The sequence below is a fragment of the Sorex fumeus genome, unplaced genomic scaffold (genome assembly GCF_029834395.1).
Source record: "Sorex fumeus unplaced genomic scaffold, SorFum_2.1 ptg000128l, whole genome shotgun sequence".
In the NCBI taxonomy this organism is placed as follows: Eukaryota; Metazoa; Chordata; class Mammalia; order Eulipotyphla; family Soricidae; genus Sorex; species Sorex fumeus.
Genome location: NW_026606185.1, coordinates 59,788,023 through 59,810,934, shown reverse-complemented (window position 1 = coordinate 59,810,934; position 22,912 = coordinate 59,788,023). Strand labels below are relative to the sequence as shown.

General features: G+C 55.8%; 1 protein-coding gene across 3 annotated transcripts in view; it reads right to left on the bottom strand.

Annotated features, from left to right (window-relative positions):
• Positions 1-3,760: 3,760 nt before the first annotated feature.
• NEDD4L (NEDD4 like E3 ubiquitin protein ligase) overlaps positions 3,761-22,912 on the bottom strand; it is a 267,112-nt gene continuing 247,960 nt past the window's right edge. For all 3 annotated transcript variants that reach the window (XM_056138058.1, XM_056138057.1, XM_056138059.1), the window contains 12 exons: positions 22,707-22,772; positions 20,788-21,017; positions 18,268-18,389; positions 16,357-16,427; positions 14,740-14,835; positions 12,877-12,950; positions 10,717-10,777; positions 9,575-9,634; positions 8,315-8,422; positions 6,596-6,692; positions 5,922-5,994; positions 3,761-4,365 (listed from right to left, as the gene is read on the bottom strand). In XM_056138058.1, coding sequence (XP_055994033.1) covers positions 4,263-4,365; positions 5,922-5,994; positions 6,596-6,692; positions 8,315-8,422; positions 9,575-9,634; positions 10,717-10,777; positions 12,877-12,950; positions 14,740-14,835; positions 16,357-16,427; positions 18,268-18,389; positions 20,788-21,017; positions 22,707-22,772 — 1,161 coding nt within the window. In that variant the 3' untranslated portion in view covers positions 3,761-4,262. The remainder of the gene's footprint in view (positions 4,366-5,921; positions 5,995-6,595; positions 6,693-8,314; positions 8,423-9,574; positions 9,635-10,716; positions 10,778-12,876; positions 12,951-14,739; positions 14,836-16,356; positions 16,428-18,267; positions 18,390-20,787; positions 21,018-22,706; positions 22,773-22,912) is intronic.

The following is a 22,912-nucleotide window of genomic DNA, read 5'->3' as shown; positions in this document are numbered from 1 at the left end:
AAAAAAAAAGAAAGCAGAAAGGATTTATTCTTAAACAAACACAGCGTTTCCTGTGCATATCAAATTCAACCCTATTTTTTTCCCCCCAAAGCTCTTCAGATTGTGAAAATGAGCGTTTGCCGTATGTTGTCTTAAAAAAATGTCAAAATTGTTTGGTTTGTAATCATTGTATCAAATAGCACTCGGGCTTCGGACTAGGAGGCGGGGGGTTATAATAAAAAGTTAAGAAACGCTTAGAATTCATTTGGAATGCTTGCAACTATTGACCTAAAAAGTTCAGTTTTTCCCCTTTATTTGACCATTGATTCTGAATTTAAAAAAATGACAGCAAATGAACATGATCTTTCTGGGGTTCTCTCGGGCACCTGGGGTCTGAATGCTCAGGACTCATCGGGGATAGAACCGGAAGGGAGACTCAGCACCCACTCTCTTTTGGAGTCAGGTTACTCGGGAAAGGAGTGGAGATGCTCTCGAATCTGGAGTGCGGCATCGAGCCGGCAGACACATTCAGATGGGTCACCAGGGGGGCCCACTCTACGCCGTGCTAGGCAGGGCGTGCCAATCTCAGTGAAATGAGCCCGAGAGGACCAACCAGCTTAGGGAGACGCAGAGAGACACTGTTCTGATCTGGAAGGAGTCTAGCTTCCGCCGTCCACACACCCAGGTCTGAGGTCAGTGGCGCGTGGTTCCTCCCGTCTCTCTCTACACACGGAAAGCCAAGCAGTGGAAAGACATGCATTTTACACAGGTGCCACGTTACTCTTTCTAAGCAAGGACAGATGTCTGTTGAGAAAAGGACTCGCACGCACAGAGTGTCAACTTTGCGAAGCGTGGGCCAAGCCCGCATCCTAACTCCGTGGCGTTTCCTGGGACACACGAGAACACAGCACGGGGTGTGTGTCTAAGTGGCTAGCCACCATTCGTTTCTTTAAGGCTTAGATAAATTAAACCAAAAGTGGTCTGAAGAATATCACCTCCCCCCCACCCCCACCCACCCGACCTCCCGGCTTTGAAAACCTAAAGTACAAAGGGAACTTGATGAGGATTAAAAAACTGAAATGAAACAACCCATCTCAGACCTGAAATTGGCAGTTTTGAAAAGGACTTAGTTTGATGCACCCCAAAGCCCGGAGGAGACAGAGGTAGGCAGGAGGGAAGGGGCCAGGCATTTCCCCCTGCACAGCGGTGCCCCCTACTGGCAAAGGCTGAAGACGACACCAGGCGGCGGAGAAAGATTGCTGGGCAGTGGGCTGGAGGCCCCAGGGTGGCCCGAACCCAGCTCTCTTTGGAGACAAAGTTTTAAATGAGAGCTGTAAGACTTGGCAAGCTCCCAGAGGCCCAGTGAGTAACTGCTAGAACCATGAATCACAGACAGGGGCACGTGAACTCAGGTTTCAAGCCAGGACTGACCAGGTCAAACAGCCCTGGGCCCTATGGCCTGATGAACCACGTAACGTGGTTCCCTGTGATCGCAGAATCGTCCTGGGTTCAGGGGCCAGGGAAAGAGAAAGAGATAGAACCAGGCCAACTGCTTTCTACCCTCTGTGAGGGCCTGAGGCTCTGGAGACTGAGTGAGAGGCATTTGGGCCCACGGGAGGAGCTGCTTCAGGCAAACCAGCAAGCGTTCAAATGGATGCAGCGTTCAAAGGCACCCAGTTCTGCGGGCACAGAGGGGAGACCCCTCCCGCCGGGCCCCAGGGTGAGCTTTCCAAAACACAGTCTCCAGGGAGCAGGGAGAAAAGCCAGGGCAGCTGGGGCAGTGTGGGCAGGCAGGTCTGCGTCAGCTTCGTGCCCACGTGGTTCTTGACCAGGCCTTCTTCAGGGAAGCAGGGGAAATCTACAGGACATCATTCAGAAAACGGGGCTACAGCGATGCCAGGCCCCAGGTGGACTAGGACAGATCCCACATTTCCCCAGGCCTGCTGACTGGGCGGGTAACACCCTGGGAACGGCTGGGGTGGGTCGTGTGCTGCCATTTCTGGGGCAGAGATGACAGTGAGTGTCAGGATTTAGAGAAGACCAGACCAAGGACCACAGCGGCTAAGTCCTGGGTGATCACTGTGGGTGTGTGCACCAGATTTGGAAGGAAAGGGAACATGGCTGAGCCCAACCCAGCACGATTTCCTTATCACTGACGTCAGGAAGGGGAAGGGACATGGGAATACCGAACGGGTGAGTTTCATGGATGAGTTTTGTCCATGTCTCCAGATGATCTTATATCCGGGTTTTCTTTTCTAGTCTCTAAGTGAACGCTTAGATTTTTTTTTTGAACAGTTTTGACAAATTGATAGAGGAATCCCACTTCTTAGGTTAGAATTGTTGGGCATCTCCCCCATAACGACCAGCCTGATTACCCAGATGCTGGCGCAGATCTTAAAGCCAAGATCAGACTGAGGGGGACATAACCGGGTGAATTGGGGGCTCAGTCTTATGGGAAGGGCAGGAAACCCACATATGGATGAAGTAATGAACGATACCGTATTTTTCTAGTTTTTCAACATCTAAATTTTCCGACCACGACTGGGTGTTTCAAAATCAACACAGACAGGGAATCCACGCTCAGCTCTGTAGGAATCCCCCTTCTTTGAGACAGCGGGGTACCCGGCACCCCTTTGGACAACTCAAAAGGCAGCTATAAACATTCACAGTATCTCACAAGCCAGCCAGACCTGGGCACAAAGCAAAGTTTTCCCTTAGAAGCTCCTTCTAAGTCAACAAGGAACGGCCCCAAACTACCCTCTGTCCTTGTCCCTACGCGGCCTCGTGATAGCTGGCAGATCTAGGAGACCACGGGGTGACAACAAACGCAGGTTTGTGCGATTTCCCCCTGCCTTAGGTTTTCTCTCCAAACACGCCCGGATCCCCCCCAGAGACTCGAGTAAGAGCCCACATGCGCGGGCCCCCTGCCTTGCAACATGGGCACATGGTCTTCTCTGTCCATTAGCCAGGGCACAGGACACGGCTGAGACACGCGGGTACCGGAGCATGCGACATGCGACGGGCAGTCGGAGCTGGCAGCCGAGGGCAGGCGGAGGGCACTTCTGCCCGTTACTGGGTGAGGTCTGGAGGCTCAGTTTCATGTCCAGGCGTGTACACCAGTGGCCACGTTTACGATCATCAATAGACACGGCGCGGACGGGATGGGGCGGGAGAGGAAAGCAGCGTCACACTGAATGTTTAGGAGGACCCCAGGCAGCGGCCACACCGCCAGGTGACATCCGGGGAGTACGTAAAGTGCCTTCCGGGTCGGTGCGGAGAGAGGACACGACATCGGCCACAGTTCACACACGCGTTAACAAACAGCAGACGACACAGAGCTGGTTTCTACAGGGCCAAGCGCCATCATCCACGCGTCTCCACCACAGACGGCGAAGAGAAGGTCATCAGGGAGTGACGGGGCAGTTGGGAAGGGTGAAGCCGCTTTCCTCCCAGAAATGGCAGCTTCCTGGTCAGCCAGGTATAGGACGCGGCTTCTCCTAAGGAAGAACTTAGGGATAACTCCTGAAAGTCTACACGAGGCTTGTCATGCTATGTTACAGTTCTCTCGGCCCGTGGCTAGGGATGCGGAATTTGTACACACACACAAAAAAAGTCTCCAGTTTGTTTTCATTCTCTTGGAGTATGAAAAAAAATATATATGATCATGATACCTAAGGTTAAAGTCTAAATTCTCTCCAAGTACTCATCTAGGAAAGGTTTTTGGACAAAGGAGCGATCTTCTGATCTGAAACAGGTAAAGGATTGAGAGGGGGTTCTCAAGAACTTCCAAAAGAACATCGTCACTGACATTAAACCTGGTTATGATATACAGAAAAAAAAAAAAGCTCACTTTTCCAAGTACACGAGACATCTTTAATCGTAATGAAATAAAATCTGAAAATCGGTCTAAATCATTTTAAAAAGTAAACATGAGTTGTAATACTATACCTGTAGAGTGATTAATTCCATTCATCATTGTCATTATAAAGTATGTAAAATATTTATTAAGGGCTTTGCCTACCGAGGCACAACATAAATAGATTAAGTCCTCCTGAAATGTAATTAGTGCACACGTCAACCGGTTGGTAATTTGTGGCGGAAAATGCAGGAACGCGACCTGGGCCTGGCTTCCCACGGCGAAACGGGGGGCAAGTTGCGGGCCAGGCTTTGCTGCAGGAGCCGGCCACGGCGCTTGGGCCGGCGTCTCTGCAGTCTGTTAGGCAAATGCAAAAAGTGCAAGCAGGGCTTGCTGGACGAACACCCTCTCCTGGATGTGGGGGTGTTTAATCCACCCCCTCAAATCCTTGTGCATTCTCCACCGCCATGAGAAGCTTCTCTCGTAAATCTTCAAAGGTTTCGTATGGAGGTAAATCAAGGCGATTAAAGCTGTAAGAGAGAAAGTGCAGGTGAGGACCCACCCCCACCTCTGGTGCAATGGCGGTTCTGACGGTCAGCAGAGGGGGAGGGGCTGGGGGCTGGGTGTTGGAGTAGGAGGATGGCAGCGTTCAATTCTTTTTTCCTTTTCAGGGGCAGGGGGTGGGTTTGGGCCACACTTGGGAGTGCTCGGGGCTTACTCCTGGTTTTGGACTCAAGAGGTCACTCCTGGTGGTTACTGGAAGGGCCTTAGAAGGCCTTAGAAGGGGTCAGGGACTGAACCTGGGTTTGGCTGTGTGCCAAGCAAGTGCCTTAATGCCTGCAGTATCTATCTCTCTGGTCTCAAGAAAGTTCGACTGTTGTGAAATAAATTCCAGCAACAAAGTTATCCAGGCCAAGGGGGCTGCCTCGACCATGGAGGATAGTTAAGGTTTTCTGGCTGACGGTGAGCTATGCTCTCCATTACCACAGCCGGGCAAGCTGCTGGGAGACCCTCTGAGCGGCAGGACCCACAGGCCCCAGGACTAAGGTACCAGGGGTGGCTCGGCTCTGCCTGCCTGTGTCAGCTGCTCGGCTTGAGGCCTCGCCAGGACCCAGACTGCCTCTTTCCCCCGGAGAAACTCCCTTTACTAGTCACATCCCTCAGTGGAGGTCTTTCCCTCTGACTGGCTGTGGGATACCACAGCTAAGCTACCCCCTCAGCCAGGCAAAGTCACGCACAGCCCCGGACACGTCCAGGGGCTCCCCGAACCTGTGTGTGGAGTCTGGAGCCGCCTGTCATAGCATGAGGGGCTACTGACCTGCCACTGGTCTGGAAGGCCCACAAAGCCAGGCGATGGAGCAGGAGCAAGTTAAGGGGGTGCTGGCCTGGGGACAAACTCTCAAAACCCTTCCAAGTGCCCTGTGAAGCAGCTACAGGATCCTCCTGAAGTCACAGAGGCATCAGAAGAGCCCAGATTCAGACCCTGGAGGACTCCAGACTCCGCCTTGAGCGCCCACTTTTGTGGCCCCTGCAGACACCGCATTCCAAAGGTGACCGCCACCCCCATGTCTTAGGAGCTAATAAACCCTGGCAGTTGTAGGAAACAGGTTCCCGTTTCTTAGTGGCAGGTCCACTAATGCCCCACATGGTCCGTGAGACACCATGAGCTCTCAGGTCTAATGGGGTTACCAAGAAGCGGCCCCAAACTCAGCACCGATCACTTCCTGGGCCTGGCCCATGGGGTCCACGGGCACACCTAGAGGGAGTCTCCAGGGAGCTCCATGAGCTGGCGTTCCCCAGGGAAGGAGCTTAGTTGTGGTTTCAGCTGTGAGATCTTTGGAACCCCGAGCTGTGGAAGGGGCGCAGCTGCAGTCTTCAGGCAAAGCTGGAATGTCACAGTCCAGACCTGTGGCCTTCCTGGACCTCGAGGAGCTGGCACCACCCACGGCCACGCAGAGCTGTGCCCATGAGCTCGGCCAAACGTCCCGGCTGGGCGTCTGCACCTCGCTTGCTGAGAGTCGGCCACACACAGACAGGCGTGCCACAGGTCAGCCTCTGCCCACCCCCCCATAACACACGCACTCACCATGTGTGAGCTCTGGGCAGTTTCTCAGGACTCCCCCATTGCTCTATTGTAAACAGCTGAGGACCGTTGGAGCCTGCGCAGGAAGAGAACACATGGTCAGCGTACCAGCCAGGGGTCCCCAAAGGCAGAGCCTGGGACAACCCCTCAAGGCCACCTCACCGCAAGCCTCTGTGTCCCCTTCCCCCAGAGACCCTCCATGTTTAACAAACACGGCCGCAGGGGACAGTGTAGACAGCTCAGCCCCTCAGGGCGTCCTAGACGTCTACACTGCATGCTGCAAATGAATCCTGGAGGTGAAGAGAAAGGGGACTCAAATGACAGAGCAGGAGGAGAGAGTGTTTCAGAAAGCTTCATGGTGCTGGGATCGAACCCAGGGCCTCCCAAGGCGAGACAAGCGCTCTGAGCCCTATCTCTGGGAAATCACTGTGGATGAATGAGGGGGTCCCACTCCTGCGGGCGAGGGTCCTTGACAGCCACACACAGGGCCCTGCTCAGCCTAGTTTGTGCGAGAGACTGAGAGCAAAGGGTGGCCCACGCAGTGGCTGAAACAGGAGCCTGTGCCAAGCTGGTGGCTGCAGTTTCTGGGGGGCACAGGCCAGCGCGGCCCCACACCCAGTGTGCTGGCAGCTCTGGGGGCCCTGTGGGCACCTTCCGGGGCCACAGTCAGTGCTCACCGTAGAGCTCGGCGAATCCATTCATAGGTACCCGGGACGTCCCGGTGACGAACTGCAGTAGCCGGATCCGTTTCTCGGCATCCATCAGCAGCACCGCCTGGGGACAGAGTGGAGGTCACTAGGGTCCAGTGGCACTGGCTGATCCCCTTTGTCCTGCAACGGAGGCCTGGACGGTGGCCCTGTAAACTGAGGTTTCTTCCGTACGCTCTAATCTGAGAAGCATCACAAGGCCCCTTCCTTCTGCCAATAGTTCAGCATAACTGAGACCGAGTGTGCGCTCCCTGGGCCTTGGGTGGGGCCTGCTACTCCCGGGACCAGCAGCAAACACCCAGAGAAGCGCCCGTGGCAGGGAGCTTGGGCTGGGGCTGGGGGTTGGGGGCTGCCGATGGCCAATTCTCTGAAGACAACATCTTGGAACCGTGGGAAAGCAGAGGCCAAGAGGGACAAACAAAGTCCCTCAAATCACACGAGGTGCATGTCCAGTGAGCTCACGAGAACGGGGTGGGTGTCCTCGGATGAACCCTGTTGCTGTGTAGCCCTCGGTGCTAGGGCAGCAGGAGCTGGGGTCAGAACTGGAGATCTGGCTCATCACTCGTCTCCGGGGCTCTCCCTGTGCCACAGAAAGTGGCTTCTGAGGGGGCTCAGCAGCTGTGCCCCTGGACCTGGTTCCTTGTAGGCGGTTCTCCACCTTCCCCAGGGACCCCCTCATCTTCCCTGGGTCGTAACACCCCTAAGCGCCAGAGAAGGCGAACCCTGGCCCGAGACAGCCAACCCAGCTCCATTTGCATCTGGTCTTGCTGTGAGTGACGGGGAGGGGGTGTGTGTGGGGAGGGGCAGGGGCTATGGGGGGGGGGGAGGCCAGGGTCCCTCCCAGAGGGCCCAGATGTCATCTCTGATAGAAGATCCAACTATCTGCTGGAATTACCAAAACCTAAAACTGGGGGCATGAATTTCCCACCCCAAATGGCAACTTGGGGAAAACTGGCCCCTGAAACACATTTTTGTCCTGAGACATTTTCTTTTTTTTTTTCTTTACCTTTTTGGGTCACACCCGGTGATGCACAGGGGTCACTCCTGGCTCTGCACTCAGGAATTACTCCTGGCAGTGCTCAGGGGGACCATATGGGATGCTGGGAATCGAACTCGGGTTGGCCGCATGCAAGGTAAACGCCCTACCCGATGTGCTATGGCTCTAGCTCCACGTTATCTATTCTTTTTTACACCCTGGGGCATTCTCTCCAACTCCAGAACCCCGTCACCTACTTTCCAGAACCAGCCCACTCCCCGGGTCCCTTCGGCAGATGCCCCTGGCATGAGTGGGTGAGTATGGGCCAGGGGCTGTGGGCAGGCCCAGCCTCACTCAAGAAGTGCCCAGCACACCCGCCTGGGGTCCCCAGAGTAGGGGACACAGCCTCCAGCCCAAGGTGGCCAAGGAGGGGGAAGAGAAATCGGATACAATTTGGAGGGCGCCTCCTATTTGTTTGCTATAAGAAGGTTCATTTCTCGGGGGTGTTTCTGAAATGGGGGTGGGAGGCCCATCAGCTCAGGAGCGTCTGGGTTATGGGGACGGTGCGGCCGTGGGGCCCAGCGCAGATTCCAACGTCCAGCACTAGATAGAAGATGCATATTTGGAGCCACAGTCCCGACCTGGCCTGGGAAGGGAGCTGAGAGCTCAGCGAGGGGCGGTGGGGGTGGGGGTGGGGTGGGCACCCCCCGTACCTTCCAGAACCACTGGATGACAGGGTGGTTGGGGCAGTAGCCGTTCTTGTAGATCGAGTGCTGCCTCCAGTCGTTCACGTCCACGTCCCCGAGGCCACACATCAGCAGCTGGAAGGAGAGTGACCTGTGTCCCAGAGGGGCCGGGTCCAAGCCCAGGGGACTCCAGCAATCTGCCCTCGGGAGAGAGTCCCCCCCACCCCGGTCTGGATTCTGTCCCATGCAGAGATGACCGGCACCCATGAAAATGACGGGGGGGGGGGTCTCTTGTGTCCCGAGCCAGGGAAGGTTCTTTGGACAGAAGACTAGGGGTGCTCTACAGAGGGACCCCCGTAAAACGGAATGAGCAGAGGCCCAGAAGTCTGGCACGGACACTGCTTGAACTCCTGCAGTGACGGCCATGCAGCTCCCAGCCTCGGTGTCCTGAGTGTTGGGACACACCTGTCCCTGGACGCCACCCGCCCGGCAGATTCCGAAGTTTCTGTTTTCAGGTAAGCCGATAAAAGGCTGTCCTCTGAGTAGTGTTTCCTGGGATGGGCTTGGGGCAACAGTACCTGGTGCCCCGAACCCTTGTGCCTGCATGAGGCGTGGGCGGGTCCTTGGCTTTGCCGGGGCCAATTCTCCTGGCTGCTGGCACAGCCTCATGTGAGCCACCCCTTGTCCTAACCCTGATCGCCCTTCTAGGCACAGACCGGGGGAAGGCGGCCGACTGCCCAGGCTTATACTCGCCTCCTGGCGATTGGGAAGAAGGGGTGCAGCCCTTGCCTCCTGCCAGTGACTGGCCCCCTCCCCCGCCACCTCCCGGACCCCCAGACCAGGCTCTGCTAGAGCAGGAGCACCCAGCCCGACACTTGGGGCCAAGTAGAGGACGGCTCCATCCCGGGCAAGGGCACTGGGGCGGGAACATCTGTTCCTGCTCAACTTCCCCGCATCCTCCACCACAGAGAGCGACAGACTCATCTCCGCCCTATCGCACCACGTCGTTGCAGACTTTCTGTGCCCCCATTTCTTTTTTACTTTTTTTGTAAAAAAAAAAAGTGGGCTGTGAGTGATATGAAACTGTGTAAGAAAATCGCTCCAGTTCAATCGGGTGAGAAATGCTAGACTGTCTCCAGTGATGAGGTGAAGGGTTAGAAACCAGCATCTGGGCTGAAACTCAAGGTGTGTCGGCCACGTGGCTGAGAAGTGGCTGTCCTGGGCCAAGGGGGGGTGAGGGGGCCTCTCTAGAAGGGCCACTTTCCAGAAAGCATTGGCAATACGCACCTCTAGCTCATTCTCGTCAAAGATTTTAATCAGGTCAATGGGAAGCAGCTCCGTGAAGCCCTGCAAGATAACAAACGTTAGTGGGTTCAGGCAGGGGAAAAAAAAATCAGCTCCTTGAGATGACACGTGGTGACACGTGTCCCCACGGGGACAACCACCCACCGCCAGCTGTTGTCCCAGTAATGAGAGCCAGCAGGGGGGATGGGGAACAGCCCCATGAAGCACAGTTTCCTGTAGCCCGCCGATGCCAAAGCTGAGTGTCTCTGTTTATGTTCTGAGTGTGTCTGTTTGGGGGTCACACTCAATGGTGCTCCGGGGCTACTTCTGGCTGTGCTCAGGGATCAATCCTGGCGCTTGCCAAGGAGTGTCAGAGACCAAAACCGGAGCGAGCTGTGTGCAGGGGGATGCCCATGCCTGGTGCTCTCTCTCCTGTGCTCTCTTTCGGGTGTGTCCTCAAAGACCAGCCATGGAGGGCAGGTTGAAAAGCCCATTCCTGCCCCCCTTGCCCCCCCTCCCCCCGGCCACAGGCCGTCCCCTCTCAGGGGAATCTGGATCCTCTTTCCAGGGACAGCCTGGTGGGGCTTAACCCTGCCCCCCCCCCCCCCCACCGCCGCCTCCCCAAGTAAACTAACCCGGGCCAAGGGATAGGGGGATAGCTCAGATGGTGAGCATGTGTCTGGCATCGGTGAGGCCCTGAGAGTGAACTCCACTTGCAGGGTCTCCCCAAGCTCTGCTGGGGGCAGCCCCAGTAGTCCTGGGCACTGCTGAGGATGGCCCTGGTGAAACTCAAGCAAATGAGGTCCAGGGACTCGGCTTAAGACCCAGTTTTTACATCCCTGTGCGGTCAGGAGTGAGCCCAGCTCTGAGTCCAAACTCTCCAGCTTCCCCCTCCACCCTGAGGGAAAGGCAGCTCGGCCTCCCCCCTCCCTGGGCCCCGCACACGGACCCACGGGGCAGCAGGCAGCACCCGCACCTTTGTGTCTGCCGAGTTTGTCAAAAGGGGAAACTGAGGAATGAGTAGCGAGGCCAGAACCAAGCCCGCGATTCCAAGGAGAGCGACCACACAGGTGGGTCTCAGGGTGGGGGGGTGGGGGTGAGGCCCTCTCCATCCTCTCCCCTGGGGAGCCCGGGGTGGCACCTACCTCCAGGAAGGCGTTCATCTGCTTCTGGACTCTGTTCACAAACCGCCACTGGATCACCAGGCTGGGAGAGAGCAGAGCAGGCCGTGAGCGCCTCCCCGCACCCCCACCCCCCGTGTGTGCCCCCCCCCGTGCCCCCCACGGCTGCATCTCCCCAGATGGAGCCCAATCCAGCCCTGAGCCGTGTACAGCCCTTCCCTGGAACCCGCCATCCCCCAGGACCTCAAACGCCGAGTCCTGAGATGCTCAGTCCCCTCCACATGTCCCCTTTAGTCAAGCATTCGCGGAACCAAACTACCAAATACATGTGGTTCCATTGGTTTCTCCTCTGCAGTGCGGAGCAAAGGGACAAGGCCGGGGGCAGCAGCTCCTCCGTGTGCCCGTCTGTGCCTGTGGGGACCCCCCCCTGACCCCTCAGACAGAACCCGAGAGCCCGTCCAGCGATGCTGGTTTTCAACCACTGCAGAGAATTCCCCAGCGAGCTAGTCCATACCCGAGGACAAAGAGTGCTGCAGAAACAGGACAAGCAACCAGGGATACTGGTGCACTGGTGGAGGGAGGGGGGGTTTGATCATTGCCTGACTGTAACCCAAACATGAAAGCTTGTAACTATCTCATGGTGATTCAATTAAAAAAAAAAAAAAGAAACAGGACAAGCAGCATCCCTGCTTCCCCCCCCCCCCCCCCGCCCCCCGTCACTGCGATCTGCCTGCCAGGGGACCAGGGGAGCCCCCGGAGTCCATTCAAGATGTGGGTGGCCAAGCAGCCTGTGGACTATGGCACCAAGCAACTCCCCCTGCGGCCCGGCCTGGGGCACAGACCACTCGCAGCCATGCACCAGGCAGAATGGTGCTCTGGGTGCCGGCAGGGGCCAGTGAGGGTAGGGCTTAGTCCTTCACTCTGCTGGAGGCTGTCGGCCTCCCTCCCCGTCGAAGGTGCCCCCATCAGTAGGAAATACGAAGCCCAATGCACAGATCTTAAGGGCGTTGGAAACACAGTCAGGAGGGCTAGCTGATGTTGGGTTTTTGTTTTTTTCTTTTGCTTTTTGGGTCACGCCTGGCGATGCACAGGGGTTACTCCTGGCTCATACACTCAGGAATTTCTCCTGGCGGTGCTCAGGGGACCATAGGGGATGCTGGGAATCGAACCCGGGTCGGTCACGTGCAAGGCAAATGCCCTCCCCGCTGTGCTATTTATTGCTCCAGCCTCAGGGCTGGCTGATGGTGTAAAGCCTGCCGTCAGCACTGTGCTGGGGGTCTCCAAGGAGGTGCCTCCAGGCTCTCGGCGGAGATATCCTCCTACATGGCCAGTCACGGGCAGACAGACTTAGACCCCGGTCAAGGCTCCCGAGCCCTGTCCTCTGATCAGCCAAGAACGAGGATGCAGCCGGCAGGTGAAAACAGAGCTGACAGAAAGAGGGGAGCTCAGCCCTGCTGTTATCTGCACAACATGCAGTGCCCAAGGCCCCAGCCTCAGACCTACACCACGGCCACCCGGAAACCACCCACAGAGGAAAGCACCCCCAGAGGAAAACGGACTGTGCCCGAGAGAGATAACGGTGGTCACCAACGTTAGAACCGATGTTCTGGAAGTCCCACAAACTGAAGTCAAGAACGGGGTCAAGAGGATGACAAATACCAGATACAATTCACCAGGCAAAGAAGATGGAAGAGGGACTGAGGCGAATAATACAGTGGAGACGGCGTCTGCCTGGCACTCAGCCGACCCAGAGTTCGAGCCCCCGGCATCCCAGGTGTCCTGCTAGCAGTGATTCATGAGTGCAGAGTCAGGAGTAACCCCTGAGCATTGCTGGGTGTGACTCAAAAAGCCAAAAAAAAAAAAAAGTCAGAAGAGCTGCAATATTGTCTCTGCATGGTCCCGATGCCAGCCTGGGGTCACCACTGCTGGGCCCCCCTGCTCCAAGGCTCCCCCTTTAAACCCGCTGTCCCATAGTGTGCCCTGACCACGCTGCCCTGTACCTCCATGCATCACTCACATCAGCCTTGAGAGGCGTCCACTTCCTTGCCTTACCATAACTGACCTCTGACTCACGGCATCAGAGCGTGTCTGTCACATGCACGAGCAGTCCCAGCAAGGGAAGGGACGCCCGCCAAACGTGTGGCCCCAGAGAATTCAAGGAGGAGGAAGCATGTGCATACGTACTCAATATATTCCCTTTTGTTCTCATTGGTGACCATTATTTCTGACCCATTGGGCTTCAGATCCACTTGGTACGTCTGTGATTGCAAAGAGAAAAAGCAGCGGTCAAATGTCACCAAGTCATACTGCGCGTCACTCCTGAGTCACGTCTTACTCTACACAGGAGCAGTGAAGCTCCTTTGGAAACAGCTCCTGGAAAATGGGGTCTGGGCCCCAGGGGAGGCCTAACAAGGCTTTGCAAGCTGTCAAGACGGTGCACGTTTCAAGATGCGGCCGCTAAAGGCAAGCTGCTTCATGGTTATTTATGAGTGTAAATTATTCCTCGTGTGCTGCCCACGGCGGAGCCGGTGCTGTTTTGTTTTCATCTGTTATTCATTTATCAAGAAATTAATTACGTGCGGCAGCAAAGACAGGGCACGTCTGTCAACACGGTGGAGTGCCGAATCCTGATGGGTTTTGTGTCATTTCTGAAAATCAGATCCCAGAGTTGTGACAAAAAGAGGATAGAACTTCTTACAATGAGCCGTAAACACATGGACTTAGGGAAAAAGCCAGTGATGTGTGGAGGTTGGGTGGGGAGGTCGCCTTCCCTGCAGGTGAAGGGTCCTGGGGCACCATAGAGCCAGACCCCTTTCTCACTGCCTACTCTCACACACGGGCCCACAGAACCAAGGATCTATCTGCAAGTGGCAACCACCAGAAAGAAGGGAAGTTTCTGGGGAAGGGGTTCGCGCCCCTGGAACTCTGGCAAATGCAACACGGCCCCTGACTCCCCTTCTCAACACTGGCCACACCTGCACCCTGTCGGGGGGGAGGGGGGACTCTGCCCTGTTCTTTGCCCCAGGCGCACGCCGCTGTGTCTGAGTGTCACCCAGAGGTAGAAGGCTTTTCTCAGTGCCTATTTCTGGAGAACCCAGATCTGCCACAAAATCCTCGCACTGGCAGAGGCCACCAGTGCTCAGTGCTGGGGGTGTCTCTAGGGGACTCTCCAGAACAGATCAGTGACCGTCCAGCCACAGAGCCGGCACCTTCATCTGTCTGGTCTCCTTCCACCTGCCACTGTCTCCTGCTGTTCAGGAAGGGGCACCCCACCCCTCGCCTGGGGTTACTCCAGCAAACAGTATCATGCCCTCCACCCTGATTTTCTCTTCTTGTTTTTTTTTTTTTTTTTTTTTTTGCTTTTTGGGTCACACCTGGCGATGCACTCAGGAGTTACTCCTGGTGGTGCTTGAGGGACCATATGGGATGCTGGGAATCGAACACGGGTCGGCCGTGTGCAAGGCAAATGCCCTACTCGCTGTGCTATCTCCCTGTATTTTTAGCTTATAGCCCCTGTATATGCCCCCCCAATGCTAGCTCCGCCCCTCTGCCCCGATTTTCCTTGGTGGGTGCCGGCTCCTTCCCCCACCGAACATGGCTTTGAGGTACTGAGCAGCTTCCCTTAGGGAGGTTGGCGGATGGGCTCATTTGCCGTTGTCCTGGGGTGGCATTTAATAAAGCTGGGGTGCCATTTATGACTGAGCCCATTTGTTTTCCCTCTGAGGCTGCCTGCTGTTCCCTGAGTGATGGCATTTTCCATCAGAGACACACACCACAAAGCTAGCTAACAAATGCGAGCCCTGCTCCCCTGCCAGCCAGTCACAGCACTGAGGTGGTCTTGTCCCAGAGCTGACAGGTTCTCCAGGAGTTGCAGAATGGGAAGGCGACCACTGATGGGACAGGTTCAGGGGAGAGGGGGTGGAGTGACCCCTGGCGCGGGGCCTGGACGTGCTGTTGGTCCGGCACTGGGGTCTGGGTGACACTTGGGGGGCTGGTACCAGGAGCTGGTCATGAAGCCTGGGGGTCTGCGGGCTGGGCCAGCCCTACCTGTCCAAAGTTCTCCTCATCGATGCAGAACATGAGGTCCAGTTCCGTGGGGTCGTTCTCTAAGATCCATTTCAGAGAGTTGTAATATTCGCTGTCCTGCAGGAATGATGCCGGAAACAGGCCTGAGGCTTGTCCCTCAATATCTGCATATCACCCTGTCACGCTAACCACAGAGGCAGTTCCCAGTTGGCCTGAGACCCACGCTGCCCCCTGTTAGAAGGGCCCCTTTCCTAAGCTCTCCCAATACCATCCCCACAAAGGGCCCAGACATATGAGTATCCTCAGGCCCGGGGACCCTATTAGGGCAGCATGGACAGAACCGAGACGTTCAGAGATGTCTGCGGCCTTTGTATCCTCAGTGTGCAGTGATGGCAGCTGGGCATAGGAGAGAAGGCACCCGCCGCAGACACAGGGCACTGGGTGCGGACCGCACTCAGCCAGATAAACAAGCATGTGGATTTGTGCCCACCATCAGTGGGAGTCCCCTGCCTGTCCCCCGTTGGGCCAGTCCCCCACAGGCATGGGCACCGTCTCAGACCGTCCAGGGTGGAGGGATGAAGCAAGGAAGCAGCACTGTGCAGGCTGACAGAGAGACCCCCCTCCACCCACCAAGTGGGGACCAGGTGGAAGGGGCCTGTCACATTAGTAAAACATGATCCAGGAGTGTGGTGAAGAACCTGACTCCTACAGAACTCCTTCCGGCTCTCGGGTGGTTGGCCAAGGAAGCGCCACGCCGCACAGCCCCTCCCTCTGGAGAGACTCCTGGCCCCCTGCTGGTTCACTGTTCTTCTCTGCATGTATGTGCATGCATGTCAGTGTACATGGGCACGCATATCTGTGTGCATTGTGTGTGTACGTGCGTCTCTGGGCACACTTGGTTGTGTGTGTTTGTGCCTTCATGCATGTATGTATGCATATGTCCATATGCCTCTATGTGCATGTTTGTTGTATGTCTGTGTATGTATATGCGTGTATATGCAGCTCTGTCCATGTATATGTGCGTGTGCATGTGTGTATGCCTGTACACACATCTATTGTATGTCTATATGCACTTGTATGAGCCTCTGTGCATGTGTGCATATGCATGTGTGTGTGCCTGTGTGTCTTTGTACACGCTGTGTGTATGCATGTGTGCATACCTGTATATGTGTCTCTGTACATGCTGTGTGTGCAGCGTGTGTGCGTGCCAGTATATGCATGTCTACGTGTATGTTGTGTATGCATGTGTGCATGCCTGCACATGTGTCTCTGTACATGTTATGTGTCAGTATATGTGTGTCCTGTACATGCTGTGTATGTGTGTGTGCATGTCTATATATGCGTGCCTCTGTACATGCTGTGTGTACATGTGTACGAACACAGCCTTCTGGGATATTCAGGTGGCTGTGGGCCTTCACTACTCACACCAGGCCCGGGCAGGCAGAGGCCTGAGCGCTGTCCCACCATCATGCCAGGAAGCGTGAACCACACCTGGTGGATTAAAGCCACGAGGAACACCAAGGACAGGCTGTGATGTCTTAGCCCTCCTTGCCTGACACGCCGAGTGAGACCCTCGTGCCATCACCCGGGCCCCTCCGTGTGCGACCCCCCTGCTGCCGTTCCTGCACCGTCACTCACCACGGACTCCATGTCGTTCAGCGTGATCTGCTTCCCCAGCATCATCTTGTAAAACGGTCTGATGAAGAAGCCTGAGGAGAAGGGCTCGACTCAGCTCTGAGGCAACGAGCAGACAGATTCTGCTCCGGGTTTGCTGCTGGGACACTCAGTAGTGCCGGGGGATGCTCGTGGTTCTGGGGACTGACCCAGTCGTGCTCAGAGACCCCGTAGTCCTGGGGACTGAGTCCCTCCGAGCTCGGAGACCCTGTAGTCCCAGTACTGGGCCCCGAGTCTGCAGGCACAGCCAGGGCTCAGCCCTTTGAGCATCGCCCTGGCCCCCAGCCTTGGGTTCGGAGGGCAGATAGGATGGAACATCTGAAGACCTCCCATGGGCCCCCAAGCAGACAGAGGCCTGGAATAGTTCTGGGGGGGGGGGCGGGGTTCAGTGAGGAGGGCAGGGGCATGAATTGAGATGGCAGAAACGGCCCAAGGCTCCGGGAAGCAGCAGCCTCTGGTGCTGACGTGGCGGGGAACAGGCTCTGCCCACACAGCCGGGCAGGGGAGGGCCAGGAAAGCACACAGGACATGGGCAGGGGTCTGGGGTCTGGGGACAGCCAGTGCCCACCAGGCCTGCTACTCAAGCAGCAACAAATGGGAGAAGAGCAGGGGGACAGATGGAGCCACAAGTGGTGGGGTCAGGTTCAGTGGGGTTGCATGACGCAGAGTGAGACCTCCCAAAGGAGGCTTGGGGGCCCAGGGCAGTTTCTACACTACACCCCTCTGGGCTGTGGATCCAAACCCTTGGGGGCAGGGGCACAGGTGAAAGGCCTGGGTCCTTGGGCTGTGCCCACACACCTGAGGGTGACACCAGGACCATGGGCACTACCCACATACCTGCATGTAACCCTAGGATCATGGTAGAGCCCGCACACCTGTAGGTGGCCCCAGGACCATGGGCAGTGCCCGCACACCTGCAGGTGACCCTAGGACCTTGGGTAGTGTCCGCACACCTGCAGGTGACTCCAGGCAGCCACTCCCACTGAAGCTGGGACCCCTGAGTTTTTGCTGGGACCCCCCTCCCAGCTCCTCCTGCACCCTAACTTGCTTCCTCCACAGAGCCCCTCTGGGTCCATCCTTGGTGGGATATCAGCTCCCTCTGCTCTCTGAGGGCACGCCCAGTGCCAGCCATGCTGGGCTGCTCTCCGGAGCTGGGGCGTCTCCCTGCAGTGAGCAGGAAGGCCCGCTCACCGGGCTGACTTCTAGGAGGCCACACCCCATGGCCTGACCCCCCCGCCTGCAAGCAGAAGGATGCTCACGTGACGTCCACAGAGCCAATGGGCTTGTGGGCAGGGTACCTGCCTCGCATGCAGCCAACAAGGGTTCGATTCCCGGCACCCCATATTGTCAAGATGGCATATTCTAGGGGTGCTGAGGGATTTTTTTTTTCTGGAAAGAGGTATAAGCCCAAAGCAGCCTGGGAACCTCTGTAGAGACAAAGCCGGAGAGGGGTCTGACTCCGGGCCCTCTGGGAACGTTCAGCGACCCCCACACTCCTCACCAGCCGAGAGCCTCCTGACCTGGGCTCTGCTGGGCTGTGGCCCTGCTCTAAGGTCACTCACAGCAGTGGATGGATATGACCGCGTCAAAGAAGCTTTCAATGGGCTTTGCCATGTCACCAGGCCTAGCTCTGGAATCAAAAAAGGTGCGGGCACAGAGACCGCTGAGTGTCACATGAGTTAGAAAAAAAAAAAAAGGAAAATAAAGGAAAAGAGTGGGGAGACATCTGGCTCCAGAGCTCGGACCCAGATGAGAGCGCGGAAACCGCCTCTGTTCCGGGCAGCCGTGGCTAGGGGCTGTCGAGGAGGGAGAAGCTCCCGCTGAGCTCCGGGCCCCACAGGGCAGCCACTTGCTGCTCTGAGGTGCATCACTCACCGTCCAGGAGTTTCCCATGGAACACGGCCAGCCCGGCGACCCTCCCGATGAAGGTGAAGTACGACAGGTGGTCCTCGTTGCACAGGCCCGAATTGGGATTGATCTGAAGCGTATAGTTGTCCCTTTGGTGGGGGAGACAGAGAGAGAGAGAGAGAGATTTTAAAAAAAAGCTCCATTTTATTTTATCTTAGGACACACTGCTGGATGCGCAGGGGTTACTCCTGGCTCTGTACACAGGAATCACCCCTGGCAGGGTTCAGGGGAGCATGTACGGTGCTGGGGATCGAACCTGGGTTGGCCGTGTGCAAGGCAAACACCCTACCCGCGGTACTACCTCTCTGCCTCCCCGCCACCATCCATATTATTTTGGGCAACACCTGTGGATGCTCAGGGCTGTACTCCTGGCTCTGTGCTCAGGGCTCACTCCTGGTGGGACTTGGGGGCCATACGGAGGTGCTGAGGACTGAGCCTGGGTCGACTGTGTGCGAGGCAAGCACCCTACCCATGGTACCATTGCCCTGGCTCCCGACCCCCTGAATTTTATTTTATTTATTTTTTAAATTTTTATTAGTGAGACATCATGAGGTATAGTTGTAGACTTACAAATTTTTGTACTTGGGTTTCAGTTATACAATGATCAAGTACCCATCCCTCCACCAGTGCCCATTTCCCACCACCACGGATCCCAGTATCCCTCCCACCCCCCCTCCCCACTCTGCCTCTGTGGCAGGGCATTCCCTTTTGTTCTCTCTCTCCTTTTGGGTGCTGTGGTTTGCAAAAGAGGCAATGCCGCCCCCCTGCATTTTAAACAAGAGCCTCGAGAACCTGCAGCAGCCTCTGCTTGGGGGTGTCTGCCACGAGAGGGGAGAGCTGGTGCCACGGGTGGTTCTGCCTGGGCATCCCCTATCCTAGGACGCTCCCCTGGAAAGCCTAGTGGCGGCTTCTTCACTACAAAGACGGGTATACAGAGGCTGCACCCCAAGTCCTGGAGCTGCCAGCACTGTGAGGAATGGGGGGAGGGTTTCCCGAGGACGGTGTCGGGGGGGACTCAGGCTTCTCCCATGACCAGTGCTCAGTCCACACAGCAGCAGCACGAGGACACGTCCACAGCGCCAGGCTCGGTGCGTGGACACGTTACGTGGTTCCAGTCTCAGAATCTGGAGGCTCAGTGGGCCTCAAATCACATCCCCCGGGTGGTCCCCTCTGGGGCACCTCTGGGAAGTCTTGCCTCTATCCCTGCCTCCACCTCAGTGTTTCTGTTTTGCAGAATGAGATTCTCACGTGGCACAGACACTGGGCCACCCTCAGGCACTGCGACCCTGAGGGCCGACTGAGGCTGGCCAGGCCCTTGGGGGCAATGGCAGAGGCCTTTGGGGGTGCCGCCCATAGGTGGGCCAATGCTGTGGGGCCTCCGGGGAGCCTCAGCCTAGAGGAGTGACTCTTGGTGGTACGCCTCCCTTAGTCCAGCCCTTTCTCCCACTTAATCGGGGCCGGATTCCCAAGGAAGCGATGCACTGGCCTCGTCTTAAGTGTGAAAATGACGAGGCCCAGATGTGGGGGTCCTGGCTGGCCTGTTCCGAGGGAGGGCTGCTCAGGCCCCTCCTGCCATCAGCACCAACTCGCTCCAGAACGTTCCTCATGCTCAAGGGGCAGTGAGGATGTTCTGAGTGGGGACCGTGACCAGTCTCCCCCTGGGCGCATGTCACATTGTGAGGGGAACGCCCTCTGTTCCTCACCACTGTGACATGCCAGGAGCCCTCAGAAAAGCAGGCTCGGGCACACCAGCATCTCGGGAAGGTCAGGTTATGTCACCAGGGCATCACATTGCTCCAGACGCACAGGGGACCGAACGCATTTCCAGTGAGCAAACCCCTTTGGGCCACACCTGGGGATGCTCAGGGCTTCCACCTGGCTCTGGGCTTAGGGCTCACTCCTGGTGGTGCCTGGGGTATGGTCTGGGGTGCTGGGGTTCAAACTCAGGTGGGCTCATAGTTGGAAGCCTGTTTCATGAGCTGGGGGAGAAGGCAGCTGGGATAGAGAAGGGATCACTAAGTCAATGATGGTTGGAGGGATCGGTTGGGATGGGAGATGTGTGAAGAAAGTAGATAAAGGACCAAACATGATGGCCTCTCAGTATTCGTATTGCAAACCATAATGCCCAAAAGTAGAGAGAGAGTATGGGGGAAATTGTCTACCGTGGAGGCAGGGTGAAGGTGGGAAAGGGAAGGTATACTGGGGACATTGGTGGTAGAGAATGTGCACCGGTGGAGGGATGGGCGTGGAGGGATCATTGTGTGATTGAAACTCACAAATGAAAGCTTGTAATTGTATCTCATGGTGATTCAAAACAAAAATAATAAAGTTAAATTAAAAAAAAAACCAAAAACCCTCAGGTGGGCTGTGTACAAGGCCAACACCTTTCTGTTGTCTCTTTCCAGACCTTTGGCCCTCATTTGGCCTGACGCTGCTCCTTTGGTGGAGTTGGGGGTGGGGGTACGGGTTAGATGTGCATCTACTTACGTGGCCGAGTATTCAAAGAGCCCGTAGTAGGGGTTGAACATCTCCTTGGACAGCAGGAAAAACCACTCCCGGGCCACGCCTCCGTAGTCCAGGCCTTTCTCCGACTCAAACTCGATCCACAGCCTGGCTTTGAGGACGTCGGGCCTCTTCACAGACATGATTCTCCGGTAGGACTCCTCGAATATGTTGTTTCTGTGAAGTTTCATTTCAAACCTGTTTGGGATATCGGCCTGCAGAAGAGCGGAGGAGGGCAAAGACACATGTCACCTCCATGATGCGGCATCTTGCAGAAAACCCGCCTGTATGGGCGTGGGCAGGGGGGACGTGGGGTTGGGGGTGGGAAAAGCAGGACACTCGTCAAGAGCCCAGGGGAGCGCTCAGAGCCGAGACTTTCCAGAGTGGCTTCTGGAAGCCCCAGAGGTGGGAGGAGCAGGTCAGAGGCAGCTCAGGGTACAGAGCCCAGAAAGCATTTCCTCCACCAAGGGGCCGGGAGGGGCAGGGGTCACCCGCAGCATGGTGGCCACGTGCCCCAGATATTCTGTGACCGGGCCGGAGTGGGGAATAGGCAGAACCAGGAGGTGGCACCTATGCCAATGCCAAACCTGCACGACTGGGGGAGATGAGAGGAAAAAGGAGGAGACGATGTTGGGAAAAGAACTGGGGGCACGTCTTGGTGGGAAACATGGAGGGCCTAAGGCCCACCCACAGATACTTTATTTGGTTTCTCCGTTTCATCAGTGCCTTTAAGGAGAATTCTAATCAAAAATTTACCTGTGGGTCCCATACACCGGACCAGATGATTAAGAAACACTGATGGCTAGAAATCTTATCACGGAAACTACGCTTCTGGATCTGGAAGGGATGGACTTGAACCCTTTTTTCCTCCCCTTTTTTGGGTCACACCCGGCGATGCACAGGGGTTACTCCTGACTCATACACTCAGGAATTACTCCGGGCGGTGCTTGGGGGACCATATGGGATGCTGGGAATTGAACCTGGGTCAGCCGCATGCAAAGCAAATGCCCTATCTGCTGTGCTATTGCTCCAGTCCCCTGAGCCCTTTTCTGGTAAGCATCTATCTGGTCTGAATTCAACAGCATCCCTACCATGCATGCTATAAGGTTTCTCCAGATTTTTTTTTTTCCAAAAGCAGGTCCCAAATGATTTTATATCCCATAAGAATCATATTATGTCTCCGATATGGGATTGAGAAAGCAATGACAAATGAGACCACAGAAATGACAGAAAAGAGAAACAGTTTAGAGCACTGAGTCACCCCAGCAGGGAGGGGGAGCTGGCATTGATGGAGGGGGTGGCTTGGGGGGACCGAGCCCCTCATGATGGGGTGAGAGGCAGAGATATTGATGGAGGGTGTGGGGTTGGGGAACATGCATGAAACCTTGCCAGGGACAGTAACGGTGAATCACAGTCCCTCAAATCATATTTTAAAAAATCCTGTGGGAATTTCCCTTTGGTAGTTGACTGTGTAATACTAAGTTACGCTTCATGGGCTGTTTCTACTGAAAAGTCAGACTAAAGATACAGGTGGATCATGTGCAGTGGAGAAAGGAATGCAATATTCATTTTTTTTTTTTTGCTTTTTTGGGTCCCACCCGGTGATGCTAAGGGGTCACTCCTGGCTCTGCACTCAGGAATAACTCCTGGCGGTGCTGGGGGGACCATTTGGGATGTCGGGGATTGAACCCGGGTCGGTGGTGTGCAAGGCAAATGCCCTACCCACTGTACTACTGCTCCAGCCCCGGAACACAATATTCTTAGTAAACATGCATACACACACACACACACACACACACACACACACACACACACACACAAAAACCCACACTACTCTCGCTGAGGTCCCAGGTCATGCACATACAGCTCACGGAACAGCATCTGGGGGAAGATGTGCTACTCACAGGTTTCTTTAATTTCTTCCTAAAGTAGTCATATTTCTGCTTAAATTCTCTGGAGTAAGGAACAGCCTGGAAGATAAAGGTGTTGAGATAAGTAATGCGTAAGTAAGGCGTTCTACACATGCTCAGCAGTACTCAGAGAATTTAATGAATCCAACAGCCCCGAGACTCTCCCTCATTGAAATGTACATAACATCTACTGAGAAGGC